We start from the raw sequence: 20,106 nt of genomic DNA, 5'->3' as shown, positions 1-20,106 counted from the left end.
TACAGAATGGCCCACCTGGTGTGCGTATAAAACTGACTTTCCAAAAAGATAATCTTGATGGTGGGGTCTATCGTTTATATGGTACTGATTACTTAAACAGTGACTACTTAACGAGAAAGATGGCACGCTACTACAAGATGTGGTACAGTTGCTTGGAGGTGACCAGTTCTCAAGATAACCTAAACAGGCCGTCCAAATTCAACCTACACGTGTGGGCAATATAATTATCATACCAGACTGAATTTACGGAGCAAGTATCTTAAAATAGGGAACTACACGATGAACGTACTGGATTATACACACGTTTCACATCTTCATCGAAAAAATGCGAGCGGCAGGAAAGTAGCACATCCATCATACAGTTCGGGAGCGGGACCCACATCTCGAGCTGTCCGGATCTCCGTCCGTCCGAATTATCCTCGACTAATTTTAGTTCATCCCTCCCTCAAAACATTGACGATGTCGCTCTAGCTCTTCGGCCTTCCTCTCTTACACACTCTCCTTCCTGCCTTCCCTCCACCAGAAATAAAAGAATAAAATCAAAAAAAAAAAAAAAAAACGCGGGGGGAAGGAGAAGTTGACGGAACTGACCCTAACAGCTCCATTCATTCCACGCCCCTTCCGTGTCCTCATCTCGTAAATAACATACCATTTTCAGGCAATTTGACGGAGAAACCATCAAACCTCCCTCTCTCCTAAAAATAAAATAAAATAATAAAAAATAAAAAATAAAAAACCAACCTTCTTCACACTGAAATCTTCTTCTCCTTTCATTTCCTTCTCATACTCGATCGCTCTTCTTTCTCGCCGGCACGCACCCGATCTCGTTCCCTCTCCATCGTCTAATTCATCTCTGTCGGGATCCAGCTCGCACGTGTACGGTTGAGATCGGTCGAGATCTCTCTCTTCCCCTCAAATTCAGACATTTTCTCCTTTTTTATTTTCTTGGAGGGGGCGGTTTTTATTTGGAATGTGGAAGGATACAGGAGCGCCTACGGATTCTTTCTATGAAGTCCGGCCAGAATGCACCGACGTTCCGAAGACTCGTTTCAAGATCAAGGTCAGTTTCTCAATTCCTCTCTTCGTTGTTCTGCTGCTATCCGTTCATATTTTTATTAGAGATTTTTTTTTTTTTTAGCTTGCTTCGTTCTTGAATTGTTGAATTTGGGCGCATTTGGTTGAAATTTTCTCATTTTTTTCTAATTTATTATTATTATTATTATATGTTTCTTGTAATTGTGGCAACAGTTTTGTTATGTAATTATTAGCTCAGAAAGAGAATGGATTTTTGTGTGGAGGAGTGGAATCTGTTTCTCCCATTACTTGTATTGAAGATTTTGTTCATGTGTGTGATGATCTGAACCATCCTTCCTGTGGGATCCACCGTGTATTGATTACTGTCTTGATTGGATGAACGTAAGCACCTGATATCAACAGACCTTTTCCCATTGGATGTGAACCATTTCAAACATTTGTGTTTTATCTTCCATGCGCGCACCAAATATTATACATCTTGGATCGTCCGATAAGTGAGGTTTTGGTTAGATGGCATGTTCATGGTGGGACCCATTTGACGAACGTTTTGGATCTCATCCATGTCTACTAGGAATTTGGGAGGAAGAATCGTTCCATTCACTTGGGTGTGGTAAATCTGACCAATTCACAACTTGTCATGAATTGGTTTACTGTTTCTGATGAATTCGACAAATTCCATTCGCAAATTAGTTGCTCTTAAGTTGCAAAAAAAATGGCTATTTCTATTCCATACGAGTTTATCGTAATTCACAAATCCTGAGCTCTTACTCTCTTGCAGTTCTGAGATTGCCGGATTCGACAAAAATCTGGGCTTGAGAGGATTTAAACTGACGATAAGAGTAATGGATGCTATGACTTAAAAGAAATTGAGCTTATGAACTTAACGAGATGATGTGATGAATTGAATGAGTTAATGGAAGCATGTAATCACCAAATTCAATTCTGTAGGAATTCTGTGAATCGACCAAAATGAATTGCGAGCCTGGTAACTATGCTGTGGAGTTTGTAGATTATATTGTTTATAATAGTTTTCACTTCATTGTTTGGTTCTGATCATGATCTTGTGGTTATTGTGGTCTAGGCATGATGTTCTCCTAGAAAATTTATTATGATGAGAAACTAGATTCATTTCCAAGAAAATAGTTTCACTGATTGCAAAAAGCCATAGATCTCTAGCCAGCCTTCTGTCCTGATCTTGATCCTCAGCTTGCCTTTTGCATTTATATGAGAAGTTACAAACAGCTGTTGTATATGCTTCAATCCAGGGTTTTGACCCAATCTGCACCTACATACAGTTAGGAAAGAGAACTGTAGAAGGTATAGCTGTATCCATATTCTATTATGATCTTTGCTTAGCTGTGTGTAATCTTTGCATTTGTGCCAACCATATTCTCACTTGTATATATTTCTTGATAGAATTTACAACTAGTCTTCCACAATGTAGCACATAGTTTTTACATGGTATCGGAGCCGATTGGTTCCATCACCATTTACAACATGATAACATCTCGCATATCTTCATTTGTGTCTTCTCCGTAGGTCTCTCATCTCTAGCCGTAGATTTGAACCTGTTTGTGCAGGACGACTAACCACTTGCTCTAAAAGCTCGAATTGATAGAGCGTGACGAATCAATCCCTTTATCTCCACTTCCCATGAGTTAGGTCCTTAGCCGAACCCCTCTCGTAGGCTCTACATCACATGGGTTCCGCCTCACACGAGCTACCTGCCTCACATGGGTGGGGCCCGCGTCACACGGGTTGATATCACTTTGATGGAGGACAACTAACCACTTGCTTTAAAAGCTCGAATTGATAGATTGTGGCAAATCAATCCCTTTATCTCATAGCCTAGGCCCCACTTCCCATAGGTTAGGTTCTCGGCCGAACTCTCCTCATGGGCCCCACATCACATAGATTCCGCCTCACACGAGCCACTTGCCTCACACGGGCGGGGCTCGCCTCACACGGGCCGCCCACCCTGAGTGTGCACCTTCATCCTACAGGCCACCCCACTCGAGCCTGGTGTGAAAATGCCCCTCCATTACCTGTGTTCTCGGGCAGCTTTCTAGTAGTCTCATTGGCAGTTGGTAATCCACTTTTATGGGGTTGTTGCAATTGTCTTCTTGCAAGGAGTTTGGGATCACTGATTATTCGGGAATCGGAGCCTCATTGTTTCAATGATTGGTTGTTGTATGATTCTCCAAATGTTGCTGCAGGATGATAAGAGCATTGTTGTGGTCCCAAGTTGATAAGGCTTTTTCTGTGGTGACTCTCAGCTCATCTGAGTTCGGGGCCTGGCAAGTCGATGGGCTGTCTAAATTTATCTCGGGCTGATTTCTCGGTTGATCTCCAGATGGCTTTTGGCACTGGGTTTCATTCTATTGGTCTGAAGCGTTGGGGCAACTTGATGTATGCCATCTTTGGGGCAGCTTGTTGTTTTTATGGGGCTATTTTCTGCATGATCATCACATTGAAATTATGGAGAATGATTCCTCATGGGATGGCTATCTACCCAAGCCTTTTGTTACCATTCTACTCCCATCTTGTTGGCCATTTGTTGCATTGTGCTCCTTGATCAGTTTGTAGGCAATGCCAACCTTTCAACAAAAAAAAAAAAAAAGAATAAAAGAAAAAAGAAGAAAGATCAGTTTGTGGGCAGATTTGACTGTATTATGATGTGATTTCAATTTGTAACTAGTTTTTGTCTGTGTGTGTCGTGTGAATTCTCAGCTGGTTTTCCAGAGCACAAATTCTTCTGTCCTTCCTCGTTGGGATCTGTTTCCTTGTTGATTTGAGTAGATCCATGGTCGGGTCTTGAGGCTGATTTTGGCAAGCTCGTAGGTGTTTTGAGGCTGATTTTGGCTTGGTGGTAGTGCTTTAGGCAGTGGATTTGGTAATTCCTGAGTAACTCTCTTGACATATGGGTATGATTGGGGTCTTACATTAACAGGGGACGGTCTGTCATAACTGGCTTATATTTTGCACTTCCTTGACATCATCAACATTGATCTCGTTCCTGAGATGCAGCCTGCATAAAACCATAACTGTCAACATTGATAGTGGCACGATACCCCTTTTTGTCTCCTAAACTTTGCCATTATTGGACACCAAATTTCAACACTTGCTGGTTTTGCTGTTTTGTTGCTTCTAGTCTGACGTCGTGCATTGATCTTGCTTTCAACTTCTCACATATGTTTCTAGAGAGCTTCTGGGTTTTCTCATCTGCTTTCTAGAGGGAATTCAGATGCTCCCCCTGATTTTTTTAGAGGATTTTGGCCTCTTGGAATTTGGTTGTCTTTCTTCTGATTTTTGGAGGATTTCTAGTGGCACCATCTGTCTACGTCAGATCTGATGTTTGCAGTCGCCTACAACATCCATCTGGATCTGTGGAATGAAGTCATTTGAATCTGTTTGCATAGCATGCCTTTGTCAGCTCTCAAGTCCATTTGTTGCCGTTGATTATCAATCTGAAGGCAGTAGTATCTATTGCCTGATGTTTGCTGTCATCGGCATTTGAATTCATATCTGCTCTTTTCTTTGGACCAATCATATCCGTGGATCTGATCGCAATCTATGGATCTAATTTATGGCCAATGTTTTTGTGTATTATGATATTCGTCCTTGACGTTACTGCTAGTTTACTAGATCCTAGCACCATGTCAGATCTGCACCTGTTGCAATCTCCAGCTTCCGATTTTTGGAGGGATTCTGTCAGCAATGTTCATCTGTCTGCATCAGATCTAAAGTTTGTAGTTAGTAGCAACATCCATCTGAATCTGTTGAAGGAAGCAGATGTTTTTTTTCAAGAGTCACGAAGATTATGTTAAAAGGAGGAGGAGAAAAACAGGAACAGAAACAAGAAACAAAAGCAAAAGCAAAAACCAAAAAAACAGAGGAGGAGGGCCGCTGAGGTAGCAGACCGACTAGGCTCCAAGAAAAAGGAGGTTACAACCCTTAAGCTTGTCTACGTTAACAGCCCATCCTACGATAAGCTGCTTGGCTCTACGCACTAGGGACGAAACTGAATTAGATTCAGCTCCGAAACATCTGCCATTTCTCTTTTCCCAAACAGTCCACCAGACAGCCAAGAGGGCTATTCTCCAGATAGGAGTTCTTTGGGTACCGAAATGAACACCATGCCACGCCTTTAAAAGAGAGCCAGTTGAGTTTGGAAGGCACCATGAAATACCGAAAGCAGAAGGATTTGAGACCAAATCTAGTTGATGAATGAGCAGTGCACGGACAAGTGGTTGTTCGTTTCTTCTTCGGCCAAACAGAAGAGGCAAACATTAGGGAGAATCATCCTTCTCTTCTTTAGGTTATCAACCGTGAGAGCTGTTGGACCTAGGCCAGTGGGGCCCACTGGTGAGCAATCACTAGTGGGTACGTCTCATGTTTCTTCCGGCTTTTTCCTATTATGTTATATTTCAAATTCAACTTTGAATTTGATTTATGATAGGAGATAGGGATAAGACCGGATGATATGGTTTCATCCAAACTCCTATGCCTTCCTATAAAATGGATGAGACTCTCTCTTGTTAAATACATCATAAGTAATACCGAGAGTATACGGAGAGATATAGTGTGCATGATAGTCTGTCCATTTTGGCTTGTCCTTGGGACGATCTAATCCATAGATCGCAATTCGGGGCCACTTATACCGTAGGATCAGAGGTGTGAATAGATCCATCTGCTCTATTAGTAGATAGACGGGCCATTGGAGTATTTATCTTCTGCTTTGTGAGGGTTCCAAAACTCGTGTAGACTGTCAGATCTTGAGGGCTCACCTTCCGCGCTTCCCAACAGTGGTATCAGAGCGTTCAACGGCGGATCTCCGATTATTTTCATCTAAAAAGGTAAGTGGCCCATCCTTTCTTTTTGGATTGGAATCTATAGCCTGTCAATAAGAATAATCTTAATTCCATACATGAAAAATCATGTGTACAATGGATTAGATTAGATTTTGTATACACGTTATGTATAATGGATGGTGTGATGCATTTCTACTGAATTCTTTCCGTAGACAAAGATTGATTACAAAAGCATGGTCCACGTGATGTACCCTATGATTGTACATCACAACAGCAATATACCACATGTATGTATATCACAGATATGTACATTTTCATACCATAGCTTTTGTAAACGTACATAGATATTAGTGGCTGATGTTGTTGTATTGAAATACACCACTAGATGATGTATTTGAGCAGCGGATTGGATGATGTTCATCATTCAAGCTAAATTCACGTCAGCCATTCATATGGGTTTGAACACATGGACTAAATTGTATCCAAACCGTCCATTTTGTTGGCTAACTCAGTTTAAGATCTAATCATTAACAACATCAAATAAGAACATTCACCTAAATTGAAATGTTTGGATTGAAATACCGAGGTATCAAAACCATTTTTTTTAGGTGTTTTGGAAAGTTTGGATTCAAGATACCATTCCATATTTTCCACAAACATGCCGCAACCTAAACTGGTTGTCTATGGACGGATTCTATACAATCTGGGTTGGATAGGTGGGGTCCACTTAAGATTACTTCTAAGGATCCACTCCTTTCATTATTTTCTCTGTATCATATTATGATATGGGGTTAAAAATGAGGCAGATCCACTAATCTGGCGGACCACACCACAATAAAAAATGTTAAACGGCAATATGCATAGCCCATATGATTACCGTACGATATGACCCACCTGTGAGAATCCATGTGATGTACCCCATGCATGTACATCATAGCAGCTATATATCCCATGCGTGTGCATCATACCAGCTAGATAGCTTCTGTACACGTGACTAGATGGGGTACATAAGTTGTTGTATTGTAATACATGTGTGTACATCTCACCAAACATACAACAATTGTTGTTGTATTCAACTACAACACGTGAAAGATGCTATATAAGTCAATTCAAGTATAGTGAGATACGTCACCAGCAACATATGTACATGTGGTGTAGTTGAATTGCTTGATGTGCACTTGAATTGGCTGATGAGCACACGTGTTGGCTGATATACACACGTGTGTTATATATGGCTATACACGTGTGTTATATATGTCTGATGTACAAGTGGGCCCATGTGTTATATATGGGTATACACACGTGTTTGCTGATGTGCACTTAAATTGCCTAATGTGGATAACGTCAGCTACAACATGTAGATGTTGTATTGTAATATAACACATGTATGTTTTGACGTTAGCCATACATATGGGTCTAATATGTATAACACATGTGGATTCACGTCAACAACACATGTGGGTCTTATCACGACGTATATGTTATATCCAAACCGTTCGACGGCATGGATAAACCACATACATTTAAGGTAGGTCCAAAGGAGTTTACTCAGTACGCAATACGATTTACATGTAGCCTGTGGCATCGTGGCACAAGTCCATGAGATAAATTCCGCTCATATGATACAACTCTTTATTGATGGTGCACTCAAAATAGGGGCCCACAAGACCCACCTTGCATTGGCCACAGCTTGAGAGTTACATGGATCTGGCAATCCTTACCAACCGATGAGTGGCGTGGCCTTCGAACCGATGGTGGAAAACAACCATCTGAGTGGATTTCTCATGTAATTTAGGCAAGTATGGACAAGTGAAGTCCTCTATGCAATGGATACATATATGCTTGTAATATGATGGGGCCTTTAATGTACATTGCCACTATGACATGTACATATACATGCTTATGATTATGTTTTCCTTTATATCAAACTATTAACTGTTGATCAACAGATCATTAGTGATTGAAACGATCATTAACCATGATGATCAATGTTGATGAAAGGAGCTATCATCAACAATGATCATTAACAGTAATGATCGGATCCATCTGTAATGGTCATGATCACTAGTGATGAGAGAACTTTCTTTATGGCTATGCACTTCATTTCTTTTCTGATGATAATGTTTATTTGTGTGTTATAAATAAGCTTGATGTGATTAGATCTAAGCCCTTCTTATTTTTCATTGGAAAATATAGAAAAACTTAGTGCTTAGATACTCCCTATAAATAAAGGTTGTGCATAACCTAAGTGGGAGTTTGTTCTCCTTCACCAAATGATGCATGCAACCAATAATGGAAGGTTGCACGTTATACAAATTTATTCTTATAAAAGCATTAAACTCATCTTAAATAGAGAACTTGATCGTTCTACACCGCCCATTCGGGTATGTGGACTTTTAGATCTCGTTAAGATGTATTGACTACTTTTATACTCTGAAAATTTGTATAACACGTAGAAATGTTGATGATTAATGTTAATACCTTAGATCATAGCTAAGTAGTGATATTTATGCAATGTAGAGATGGCCACTAAAGCGTTCATCGCTGAACAGCTGAAAGGACAACATTTCGACGGTAACAACTACGAAGACTGGTCTCGCGCGGTGCGATGCCTTCTCGACGAGGACGACATATCACATGCACTCGATGAAGTTCAAGAGGAACCCATATTGGCTGTAAACGGGAATTTACAAGAACATAGGGTTGCGATGACTCGTTATAATAAGTGGCGAAAATAGACTCGTTCAGCTCGTAATATCCTTCTTAGCGCTATGCACAAAGAACTCATACCTACGTATGAAGTGCATGACACCGCTAAGGGAATTTGGGAAGCACTGACAAATGCCTATGCGCAAAAGTCAGATGTGAGAGTTAGGGCAATAGAATTAGAATTCCAGGAGTATAGGATGCCAGTCGGTTGCCCCTTCAAAGATCATATCCGTAAGATAGAGCAAATGATAGGTGCTCTTAGGAATGTTGGATGTAAATTGACTGAAAATCAAAAGATAATAGCAATGCACCATTCCTTGCCTGAATCTTAGACCCAAATCAAAAGAATTCTGAACCATACTGATTCTATTACTACGTTCAAAGACTTTTGTGGCCACTTGGTACGTGAGATTAAAATAAATGCAACTCAGCCAAGTTCGGCCAAGGCCTTTGTAGTAGAGACCTATAAGCGGAAAGCTAACAAGAAACGGTTCAAAGCTCGCAAGAAGGCGAAAAAGAATAACCAAGAACAAAAGTCTACAACACCTCTTCCAAATCTCAAGAAGGGGAATGAAAAGAAGAAGAATCAGAAAAAGACAAATATAGTCTTCTTTGTCTGCAGAAATTTCGGCCATTATGCTTGGCAGTGCGTCCATAAAAAGACGATAATTCCTAAGTCACTTAATACTTTGTATGTAGGCATTTGTTTTGAAATCCTTTCCGTTGATACTATATCTAACGAGTGGATTTTGGATTCAGGCGTAACAAAGCATGTGACACAGAGTCATCGAGGACTCGAGGAATTCCGGCTTGTAGCCAAGGGAAGTTACAAGCTGTATATGGGCAATAACGCTGTTGAAGACGTACTAGGGATTGACGTTTTTCATCTCCGTAAGCGCATAGGGCAAATAATAATCCTCTGTGATACTCTATATGCACCGGGGATGCGTCGGAATTTAATTTCTGTTTCTAGGTTATTATTTGATGGTTTTGATATTCGATTTTCTGGGACAAGTGTTTTTTTGAGACTGAATAACCTCATCTTTGCATGAGAAAATTTAATTTTAGATTTATTTATTTTGGACGTAGATCATGATAATGCACCTCTTGCTTTATCTGCTATGTTGAATGAAACTATAATATCTGAATCTCAAAAATGGCACGCAAGGTTAGGTCACATCGGAAAGGATCGTATGACAAGACTAGTACGTTCTGGTCTGTTAGACTCCTTATCCAAAGTTGATTTGCCATTTTGTGAACATTGTGTGTCCAGAAAAGACTTCGAAGAAACCATTTCCCAAAGCGGCTAGGTCCATGGGCACACTAGAGATAATCCATTCAGATATCTGTGGACCCTTCAATGTATATGCCAGAAATGGATGTCAATATTTTGTCACTTTCATTGACGATTACTCGCGCTATGGATATGTATATCTGATCTCACAAAAATCTGAGGCTTTTGATTGTTTTCTTAAATATAAAGCTGAGGTGGAAAATCAGCTTGAGAAAAAGATTAAAATCCTTCGATCTGATAGAGGTGGCGAGTATACGTCTGAAACGTTTAAATCATATTGCGAAAACGTTGGCATTGTTCGACAGTACACAATGGCTTACACTCCACAACAAAATGGTGTTGCAGAGAAGGAATATGACACTATTGGACATGGTTAGATCGATGATGGTACAAGCCAATCTCTCTACCACATTCTGGGGAGATGCACTGTTAACAGCCGTCTACGTCCTTAATAGAGTCCCATCCAAAACCATTCCTAAGACCTCATATGAGATGTGGTCTAGGAGGACTCCTTCTCTAGCCAACCTACGCCTTTGGGGATCTTTGGGGTATGTTTTGCTACCAACTCCGCATAGAGGTAAACTTGATAGTAAAACCATTGAATGCGTGTTCATGAGGTACCCTATGCATTCAATGGGATACGTTCTAGTTTATGAGGACCATGGACGATGGATTGAGATAGAATCCCGAGACGTGACCTTCGTTGAAGATAGATACCCCAGCCGAATGAAGCAAAAGGCTCCAATAGAACTTTTTGAAATACCCAATGTATCTCAGGAGAGTGGGAGTTCTGCTCCTCAAGATGATGATGCTCCTATAGTTCGTCAGGACAGTGGGAAGACATCTCAGCAGGCTCCTGAGTTACGTGGAAGCAAAAGAGGATTGATTCCCCGAAGATACTTCGATATTGAGGGGCAAACATTCTCTTGCGTTACGGTTGATGATGATGAACTTGATTCGTATCAGGATGCATTGTTATCTTTTAACTCGGCAGATTGGGTGAATGCTATGGACGAAGAGATCGCTTCCATAGAGAAAAATAAAGTCTGGGAACTTGTTGATCTGCCTTCCAATCGTAAAGCGATAGATAATAAATGGGTACTAAAGATCAAAACAAAGGCAGATGGTACAGTGGACAAGTATAAAACACGATTAGTTGCTAAAGGTTTTACACAACAAGAAGGCCTTGATTACGAAGAGACCTTTTCACCTGTTGCAAAGTTCTCCTCAATCCGCATGATTTTGTCCATTGTCGCAAGTTTAAACTTATAGTTATATCAGATGGATGTAAAGACTGTATTTTTAAATGATGACTTGGATGAAGAAATATATATGCAACAGCCCATGGGTTATGTGGACAAAAAACATCCAAAGAAAGTCTGCAAGTTATTGAAATCTATCTATGGGCTGAAGCAATCTTCAAGACAGTGGTACATGAGGTTCCACTTGGCCATCACCACTTTTAGATTCACGATGAGTGAAGAAGATCATTGTGTATACAAGAAACGGTCTGGAAGATCTTTTCTGATACTATCTCTATATGTAGACGATATCCTATTAGCTGGTAATGACATGCGATTGTTGATATTGACTAAAGATTGGCTATTCTCGAACTTTGAGATGAAAGACCTCGGTAAAGCCAACTTTATTCTTAGGGTAAAAATCATCAGGGATCGCCCTAATAAATTTTTAGGTTTGTCTCAAGCAACCTATATATAAAAGATCTTAGAGCGGTTCATGATGGAAAATTCAAAAGCTGTTGAAACTCCTATGGATAAAGCTACCAAGCTAAACAGGAAATCGTGTCCCCAGATTGAAGCCGAGAAATTGGCTATGTCCTCAGTACCTTATACAAGCGCAGTAGGGAGCTTAATGTACGCTATGCTTTGCACCAGACCGGATATTAGCTATGCAGTTGGCATAGTCAGTTGTTATTAGAGTAACCCGGGACAGTCTCATTGGCAAGCCGTCAAACGTATATTCCGCTATCTCAGAGGAACAAAAGACCTAATGTTGTGTTATGAAGGTACAAGCCTCGAGTTCAAAGGATATTCTGATGCTGCTTGGGGTAATGACGCCGACGAGGGAAAGTCTACTTCAGGGTATGTATTCTTACTTGGAGGAGGGGCTATCTCATGGTCGCGTAAGAAACAGACATCCACAGCTCTTTCATCTATGGAGGCTAAGTACATTGCATGTTGTGCTGCAGTTCAGGAGTGCGTATGGGTTCGCAGATTTCTATTAGGTCTGGGTGTTGTACCAAGTGTTCGTCAGCCTATATTGCTGAAGATAGACAATACTTCTGCCATTGACTTGGCAAAGGACCCTAAACACCACCAGAAGTCTAAGCACATTGAGATTAAGTATCATTACGTCCGTGATCAAGTGAGAGATAAGAAGGTCGCCCTCAGCTACATTCCTACTAAGGAGATGATGGCTGATCTCATGACGAAACCTATAGTTAGAGATCTATTTCAGGTTCACGTCAGGTAGATGGGATTGAGGAAAGTTTGACTGATGTACTTGTTTTGTAATACATTCGATCTTTCATTAATGAATAATATATTCCATTTATTTAGTATTGAACACTAATATGAACTAGGTAAGTAGATCATCAGCATTTACCTTGAGATCATGTAGGATTTCTATCTTTGTTGGCAGGCCAGTCACCCACTTGCACGGGTTGACCAACCTTGAATGTACAAGAGAGGTACATTCGGGGCCATGTTTATACATTGAGGTGTGAACTTCTCTTTATTTTGAATAATAAAGGATGAGGATATGAGTGAGTCGTATCCGCCTACAATTTTATAAAGATTGAAAATGAGATTGATAAAGTTGAATAGCATAATCGCACCATTCCGTTACATGCGATTAATGCTATTACCTAAATTTAAAGCCAGGTTATGAGGTTATGAGATGAGTCGTACCTCATGTAGAATGACCTGCGTATTGTAGACCCGACATTCACCTAGTAATGTCTACTTTATGGCGTGGATTGTAGCCACGTGCTGGGACCTTTTACCTACAGATTGCTTTGATTTGATCTAATCATTGCAACGTGCGAGTAGCCAGTCCCGTAGGTGACTCTTTGTGTCCTTAGCTACCCTCCTCTTGTGTATATGAGGTTGAGATTGAGTGTCGCTACTTTAGTGTACTATGACGAAAGGTCCTTGATAGGCCAGACTCAGTTACATTAGGAAAGCGGGCAGATTAATTTCAAATTACACATCTGCGTGGGGAAGATCCTGTGACAGCTACACCAATTTTCTAGAATTATAAATACGCACTTGAAGACTTATCCGCCGGCAGTATCGAGTTGTTTTTATTAGACTTTTGCAAACAATATTTTTCTTAAAAAGCATATATATATATATATATATATATATATAAGTATTGCTGTAAATTGGTTTCAGTTGAAGTTTGTTTTCAGAATAACTCGATAAGTTGGATAAGTGCATATGTTGGCTGAGTACTCCAGATCGGGAGTTAACTCCATCCGGTGTGGTCATGCGTTCTAGGACAGGCATTGCAAAGCTTGGGTTATTAAGTACTAGTTAGGTGGTCACTTAGTACTTAAGCACCTGTGAGAAGATTATGGTGATCCAGCTGGTCCCACGCCTCTGATTCTTTGATCGCGATGTTTGGTCTTTGATTGTTATTAGACAAGTCAGATGGATAAATCTTTTGTGCCTATCCCACAATGTGATTGAGTGGGAGATGTTGGACCTAGGCCAGTGGGGCCCACTGGTGAGCAATCACTAATGGGTACGTCTCATGTTTCTTCCAGCTTTTTCCTATTTTGTTATATTTCAAATTCAACTTTGAATTTGATTTATGATAAAAGATAGGGATAAGACTAGATGATATGGTCTCATCCAAACTCCTATGCCTTCCTATAAAATATGAGACTCACTCTCTCGTTAAACACATCATAAGTAATACCGAGAGTATACAGAGAGAGATATAGTGCCCACGATAGTCTGTCCATTTTGGCTTGTCCTTGGGACGATCTAATCCATAGATCGCAATCCGGGGCCACTTATACCGTAGGATCAGAGGTGTGAATAGATCCATCTGCTCTAGTAGTAGATAGACGGGCCGTTGGAGCATTTATCTTCTGCTTTGTGAGGGTTCCAAAACTCGTGTAGACCGTCAGATCTTGAGGGCTCACCTTCCGCGCTTCCCAACAAGGGCCTTGTTCTTCCCAACCAACCAACCAAAAAAGATAACCCTGGGAGGAGCCAAATACTGCCAAATGTGGTTGGTCATAGTTTCAGCCATATGAGAGGGATTGAAGTCTAAAGATTTATATAAAGAGTTGACAGTAAAGATGCTCGATCTGTCTGCTCTCCAGCTGATCTTGTCTTCAGATTGGGGATCCGGCTTGCAATTTGATAGTTGCAGAAGAAGGGCTGAGAACTCATCTATCTCCCAGTCGTGGAGATTTCTTCTACAAACCAGATTCCATTCCAGACCTCCATCTGTAACAGAGGTGCACATTGCAATTGAGATATCGCGATTTGGGACTAGGCAGTATATGTGTGGGAATTCTGCTTTAAGAGGGAGGTCTCCTAACCATCTGTCTTCCCAGAAGCGGATGTTGACGCCATTGCCTATAACGAAACTGATTTCCTTGAGAGTCTCTTTTTTCATGGCAAGAATGCCTCTCCATAGGGCCAAGGCCCTGTAAGAAGATGATTCTAAGGTCCACCACCTGCCCGACGAACGGCCGTATTTGCTTTTTATGACGTTGTTCCAAAGAGATCCCTTTTTAGCTCCCAATCTCCATATCCACTTGCCTAGTAAAGCTCTATTCATATTCTTTAAAGATTTAATTCCTACACCACCATCCCGAATGTGATTGCAAACCTCCTTCCAGTCCACCAAATGGAATTTTTTCTTTTCTTCTTTTCCGTGCCAGGGGAAATCACGTCTGAGCTTTTCCAAACTAGCCAAAACCAAAGCAAGACATCTGAATAAGGACATAAAATAAAGCGGAAGGTTCGATAGGGCCAATTTGATGAGAGTGACACGGCCTCCAAAGGAGAGGTATCTGCATTTCCATCTGGCTAAATAGGAATCAAATCTGTTAATGACCTTGTTCCAAAGAGATATAGGCGGATTTCCAATGCAGAGCGGAAGGCCCACAAAGGAGGTTGGAAAGCTGCTGCTGGAACAGTTGAGCAGGGCCGCATAAGATGAAGTTGTCTGCATCTGTTGCCTCTGCTGGCTTTCAAGTCTGACATTTGTCACCATTGATCATCAATCTGAAGGTATTTGTCACCAACATTTGTCTCCTATCCTCAGTATCTGTTGCCTGATGTATGTTGTGACAGGCTTTTGAATTATATATGTTCTTGTCTCTGGATCAGATCTTTTATCAGTGGATCTAATATATGGTTTAGAGTTTTGTGTCATCATTTTGATCCGTGCCCTTGATGTCGCTGCTAGTTCATTGGATCTGATCACCACGCCAGTCCTCATTGCGACCACCAGCCCCTATTATAACCACTCTTGCCACCCATCATTACTCATCACCGCTTAGATTTTGTCTCTGCAGTCATCTCCAAGTGTTGGAGATGTGATTATTGCTCTTATTTCTGTTGCTGAAGCCTGTTATTTAAGTCTTCGTGATATTGTTCTCACATTTACTGACTTGAAACTCCAACCGCTCTTTCACATTGAGTTGGTATCTTTTATATTCTTTGCTTAGTTGTGTGCACACTTTTTTGTACACGCATTTCTACTTGATATATTCGGTTATTCTCAATATAACATACAATAAATCTTCCAAAATATATCCCCTAGTTTTAACACATACAACAGGATAGAGAGTGGAGGTGGAACAAGGCTGTGGGACATTTCAGATAATTCTCTATGGTGAAAGTGGCAAAACTTCTATTATGGTTGCAGTTTCTAGATTCAATAGAATAGATGGCTAAACCATCAGGTATTGAACTCTTATGGTGGGTGATGTAAGAATTCTATGAGGTGGGCCTTATTGATCAATGGTCTAGATTGTCATAAGGGTTGGATAATGTGATCGGGTGCAACAGTGGACCCCACTAAGTTGTGATGTTTCTAGAATTCATGTAAGGGATGTGATGCTATATTTGTAATACACAAACAGTATCCAAGTGGGACTGGGATTACCAAATTCATGTGGAGCCATAGGGAGAGGAGTTTTGATGGGTTTTAAACTCCTCTGCCCTATATAGCTATAAGAACAGGGCCGGGTCCCCAATCCAACACCAATCAACAGGAGCTTCAACCCCATCAGCCTGTCACAGAAGACTTCAACATCCTATCTACAACAATGGCATCCCAATGAGGTAAGCTATTTGGCTCTTTAGATCTCCATATCTAATGCATAGCAAGGTCCTTTGGCAATTCCGCATACAGTATAACAGGTGATATCTACATATTGTTTTGGAGAACTGCAAAACTAAGTTTGAGAATACTCTCATCCCTTCTATACTTTTCTGGAGTGAGGTCCGACATGATGTTGTTGTTATGAGGACGCAAACTTTTTTTTTTTTTTGTTTGGAGAATCAACAAATACTCTTGATGAGATCCGAATATGGGGAACACATTTCCACTATAATGTCTGAATGGCTCTCACTCTCATTTGCAAATGCATCGACAACAGTACTTGCCTCCCTCTCAACATTGGCAATTGAAAAAAGTAGCCTGGGGCAATATGCTGGATTTCTATAGAATAAGTTCAATCTCCAAGGCGTGAAATGCTCGAAAGAGGCCCACGAAATGAGATTCATGGGTTCCCCTTCAACTATCATCGCAATGGAGAAATCCTTTGAGAAAATCGATGACAAGTACACCCTAGACTCAAGTACCATTGAAATGGAGAAATCCTTTAATGAGGTAAGTTTTACTAGTTGCTTGTTTTGTATGTTTCTCATCTTTTTGTGACTAGCCAATGGGATGAGTCAGAAGTGGGAAAATTGGTATATGATTCTGTCCATGATCCAATAATCCTTCTATTGTAGCTGGTGTCATTTATTCTGCATGAAGATTTAGGTGATTATATTTTGTGAAAGAAAAATGTGTTTTTGATTGTGAGACATGTTTCCAAAAGACAACTTGCAAATTAAGTTATCCTTATTTCTCAGAACGTTTCAGTTATTTTTGCTGATCTTTCAAGAATCTCAGACTGGAAAATTTCCCTCAGCCCACCTCCCCTTCTAAGTTGACAATAACTGATAATGCAATTTCCATATCAGAAATTTACACACTGCTTGTGCGAATTGCTCAAGAATGGTGAAATTATGTACAAAATAAGTAGTTGAGCTCTGAGTTCTTTGCCCTGCAATGGAGGTTTTGCTGCACAGAATGACGAGTCATGTCCAAATGCATTTTTCTGACATTTACATTACTGTTTTGTTTTGAGGTACTTTATAGCATATTCACGGATGGCTTCCTGTTCTAATCTGTTTATGCAGGCTGGAAAAACTCTAAGTGAACGGAAGTGGCAGGCTGCGTTTACTCCAGAAGGTTGCTTGGATATATCCAAGACACTTGGCAGAATCCAGCGTGGGGTAAGAAAATTCCTTCCTGGCCTGTAAGATGCCTCACATACAAAAATATCATTGTTTTTTCACTCGATATGCTTGTATGATGCTTATGATGTGCTAACATTCTCTCCAGATTCTCCACACAACCTGAAGGTGGGAAAACAGTCTCTATGACAGTTGTAACATGTTTTTTTTTTTTTTTTTAATTTTATGGGTGTTCTTGAAAAGAATATTTGGCCTTGTAAGTTGTGACATTGAAACTTGTTGATTGCAATCAACTTGTTGATTGTAATCAACCTATTTAATAGACTATTAGATAGTGCTTGATTATAAGCAACCTATGTAATAGTCTATTACATTGCACCCATGGGGACTTTTGTGTTCTCATTGCCGGTTCCCAGCCTGGATAACGGAGGAGGGTTGCGTCAGGTTGGCAGCCGCTGTCAAACTTATGTGATAACTTCCAACATGAATCTGAACAATATGACATTCCAAGTTCATGCTAGGGTGTTTCGAAGTTATGGTCCTCGACAGAGTGGAAGGATGGAAAAAGATTCACATAGCCAATTAGTTGTGATAAGGCGTAGATGATGATGATGATGATGGAGTTGTAACATTCAATGGTTCATTGCCGCTAGGAATATTTATTAGTTTGGATAATAATCTCTGTGAATAAGATCAATCATGATGAAATAAGATACGTTGAATATTTAACTTTCTAAACTACTACATGACATCCATTTTTGTTAATGCCCCTTTAGCACTATGTTTACATAATATATCAATTGTGTGAGGCATAAAACATTCCGTTTGGGACACAGACAGATCGTCATCAGTCAAGGTGGTTTGGCTCTTGATTCACCCTTGTGGGGTCTTGTCATCCAAGAGTCTCGCAGCAGCTCAACACCCAAGGCAGTTCAGAACCCAAGGTTATCTGGTCCAAGAAGACAAATTGGCCCAGTCCGAGGGTTCTTGGAGCTCATCGGCACGAGGGACATCTGAACTTGGTACTTGAGGGGGTTAGTATCCAAGGTCTATCGAGAAGCACCCATAGTCAAGGAGAATTGGCAAGTTTTGAGGCATGGCTCCCTAAGCAGGCCAAAGCATCTGACCTTCCTAGGTGCTGGCATAGAGCATTAATGTGATTTGTCAGATTCAGTTGTACACCTATTAAAGGCACGCATTGGGTCATGAATGAACGTGATGGCTCATTTAATGTCATTAAGGAAGACAAGCAAAACGTGCAACATGTGGCATGCATCCATTGATTACCTACAGGGATTTGCAGGGAGAGATCCCGTTGTGTATATTTATTTGCAGATGACATGGTTTTGATTGACAAGATGAGGGAGGGTGTAAGCACAAGCTAGATTACACTTGAGGTCTTAGTATCGATCCCTAGCGGGGGTGGCTAACATGGAGTGTGTGTACTGACATGGGTGTGTACTAACAAGCTAACCCCCCAAAAAAAAAGAAAAAAAAAAAAACACACTCAAGCTAGATTTATGGAGGGATGCTTTAGAATCTGAAGGAATTAAAATTAGTCGGACTAAATGTATGGGGCGCAATTTTAGTAGCAGGAGTGAGAACAAGGAATTAATAAGATTGCTGACCAAGAAGTTGCCCAAAATGATCACTTTCAACACCTTGGGTCAATAATTCATGAGAGTGGAGAGATTGAGAAGGATAAGAAAGAAATGTTCCTTTGGAGTTTAATGTGATCGTCGTGTGCCACTCAAACCAAAAGGGAATTTTTTTAGGACAACTATAAGATTAGCCATGGTTTATGGGACAGAGCGTTGGGCAGTTAAGGAACATGTTCATAGGATAGGATGATTATAGCTAAAAATGAGGATCTTGAGATAGATGAGTGGCAAGACGAGGAAGAATGGAATTAGAAATGAATGCATTCAAGGGAACTCAAGAGTAGCACCAATAAGATGAGGTAAAGTAGACTTAGATTGTTTGGTCATGTGCAATAGAGACCAAGAAACGCGCCAGTTAGGAGTGAGTGGGTACAAGTTGAAGGCTCTAAAAGGCAAGGGGAATGCACAAAAGGACGCGGATGTAGTAAGAAAAAATTGAAACATATGGTCTAACCGGAGGTTTGACCCTTGATAGAGTGGAATGGCGGAAGAAGATTCATGTAGTCGACACGCATTACTTGGGATAAGGCTTAGATGATGATGATTACGAGGTCAATTGCTGGAGACCCTTGCCTATATAAAGGCTTGCATTCATTCCTAAACTACTTCACCATTTCACTGCTACTGGAGCATTTACTAAGGCTCCAGATGACACAGGGAACTATCTGTGAGACCTTCCTGTGGCGCATTTTGGCCATAGGGTTTCTGCCTACCCTCAGCCATCTTCCTAGCTCTTCTTACGAGTTTATTAGTTAGAATTAGTCAATGAATCTCAGGCCTCTAGGTCTCCCTGGGAGTGACCAACCACCTCTAGATCCTTTATGCCCTCTGCCCTTTGAGCCAAAGCAAGCCTCTATCCTTGTTGCAATGAGGCTTAGTTGGATAGTGGAAACGACAAACCCCATTCTGGACACACTGTTTGTAATTGAAGGCTGGTGTAACTGTCATCTTATGATTGATGGATAGTGTAACTTTCAGATTGATGGTATTTGTGCCCTTATTATGAATCTTTGATAGTCAACCAACCAAACCCAGCACCTTTTCACTTTCCATGCACCATTCCCAGAGCCCAACCA

The 20,106-nt window shown here is 40.7% G+C and overlaps 1 protein-coding gene across 1 annotated transcript in view; it reads left to right on the top strand.

The window, feature by feature from the left end:
* Positions 1-463: 463 nt before the first annotated feature.
* LOC131239224 (rab GTPase-activating protein 22-like) overlaps positions 464-20,106 on the top strand; it is a 66,911-nt gene continuing 47,268 nt past the window's right edge. The window contains exons 1-2 of the mRNA XM_058236828.1: positions 464-1,060; positions 17,313-17,408. Of these exons, the coding sequence (XP_058092811.1) occupies positions 971-1,060; positions 17,313-17,408 (186 nt within the window). The 5' untranslated portion in view covers positions 464-970. The remainder of the gene's footprint in view (positions 1,061-17,312; positions 17,409-20,106) is intronic.

The sequence above is a fragment of the Magnolia sinica genome, chromosome 1 (assembly GCF_029962835.1).
Source record: "Magnolia sinica isolate HGM2019 chromosome 1, MsV1, whole genome shotgun sequence".
NCBI classification, from domain to species: domain Eukaryota; kingdom Viridiplantae; phylum Streptophyta; class Magnoliopsida; order Magnoliales; family Magnoliaceae; genus Magnolia; species Magnolia sinica.
Note: the sequence above shows the minus strand (reverse complement) of the source record. Positions and strands in the feature narration are given on the sequence as shown.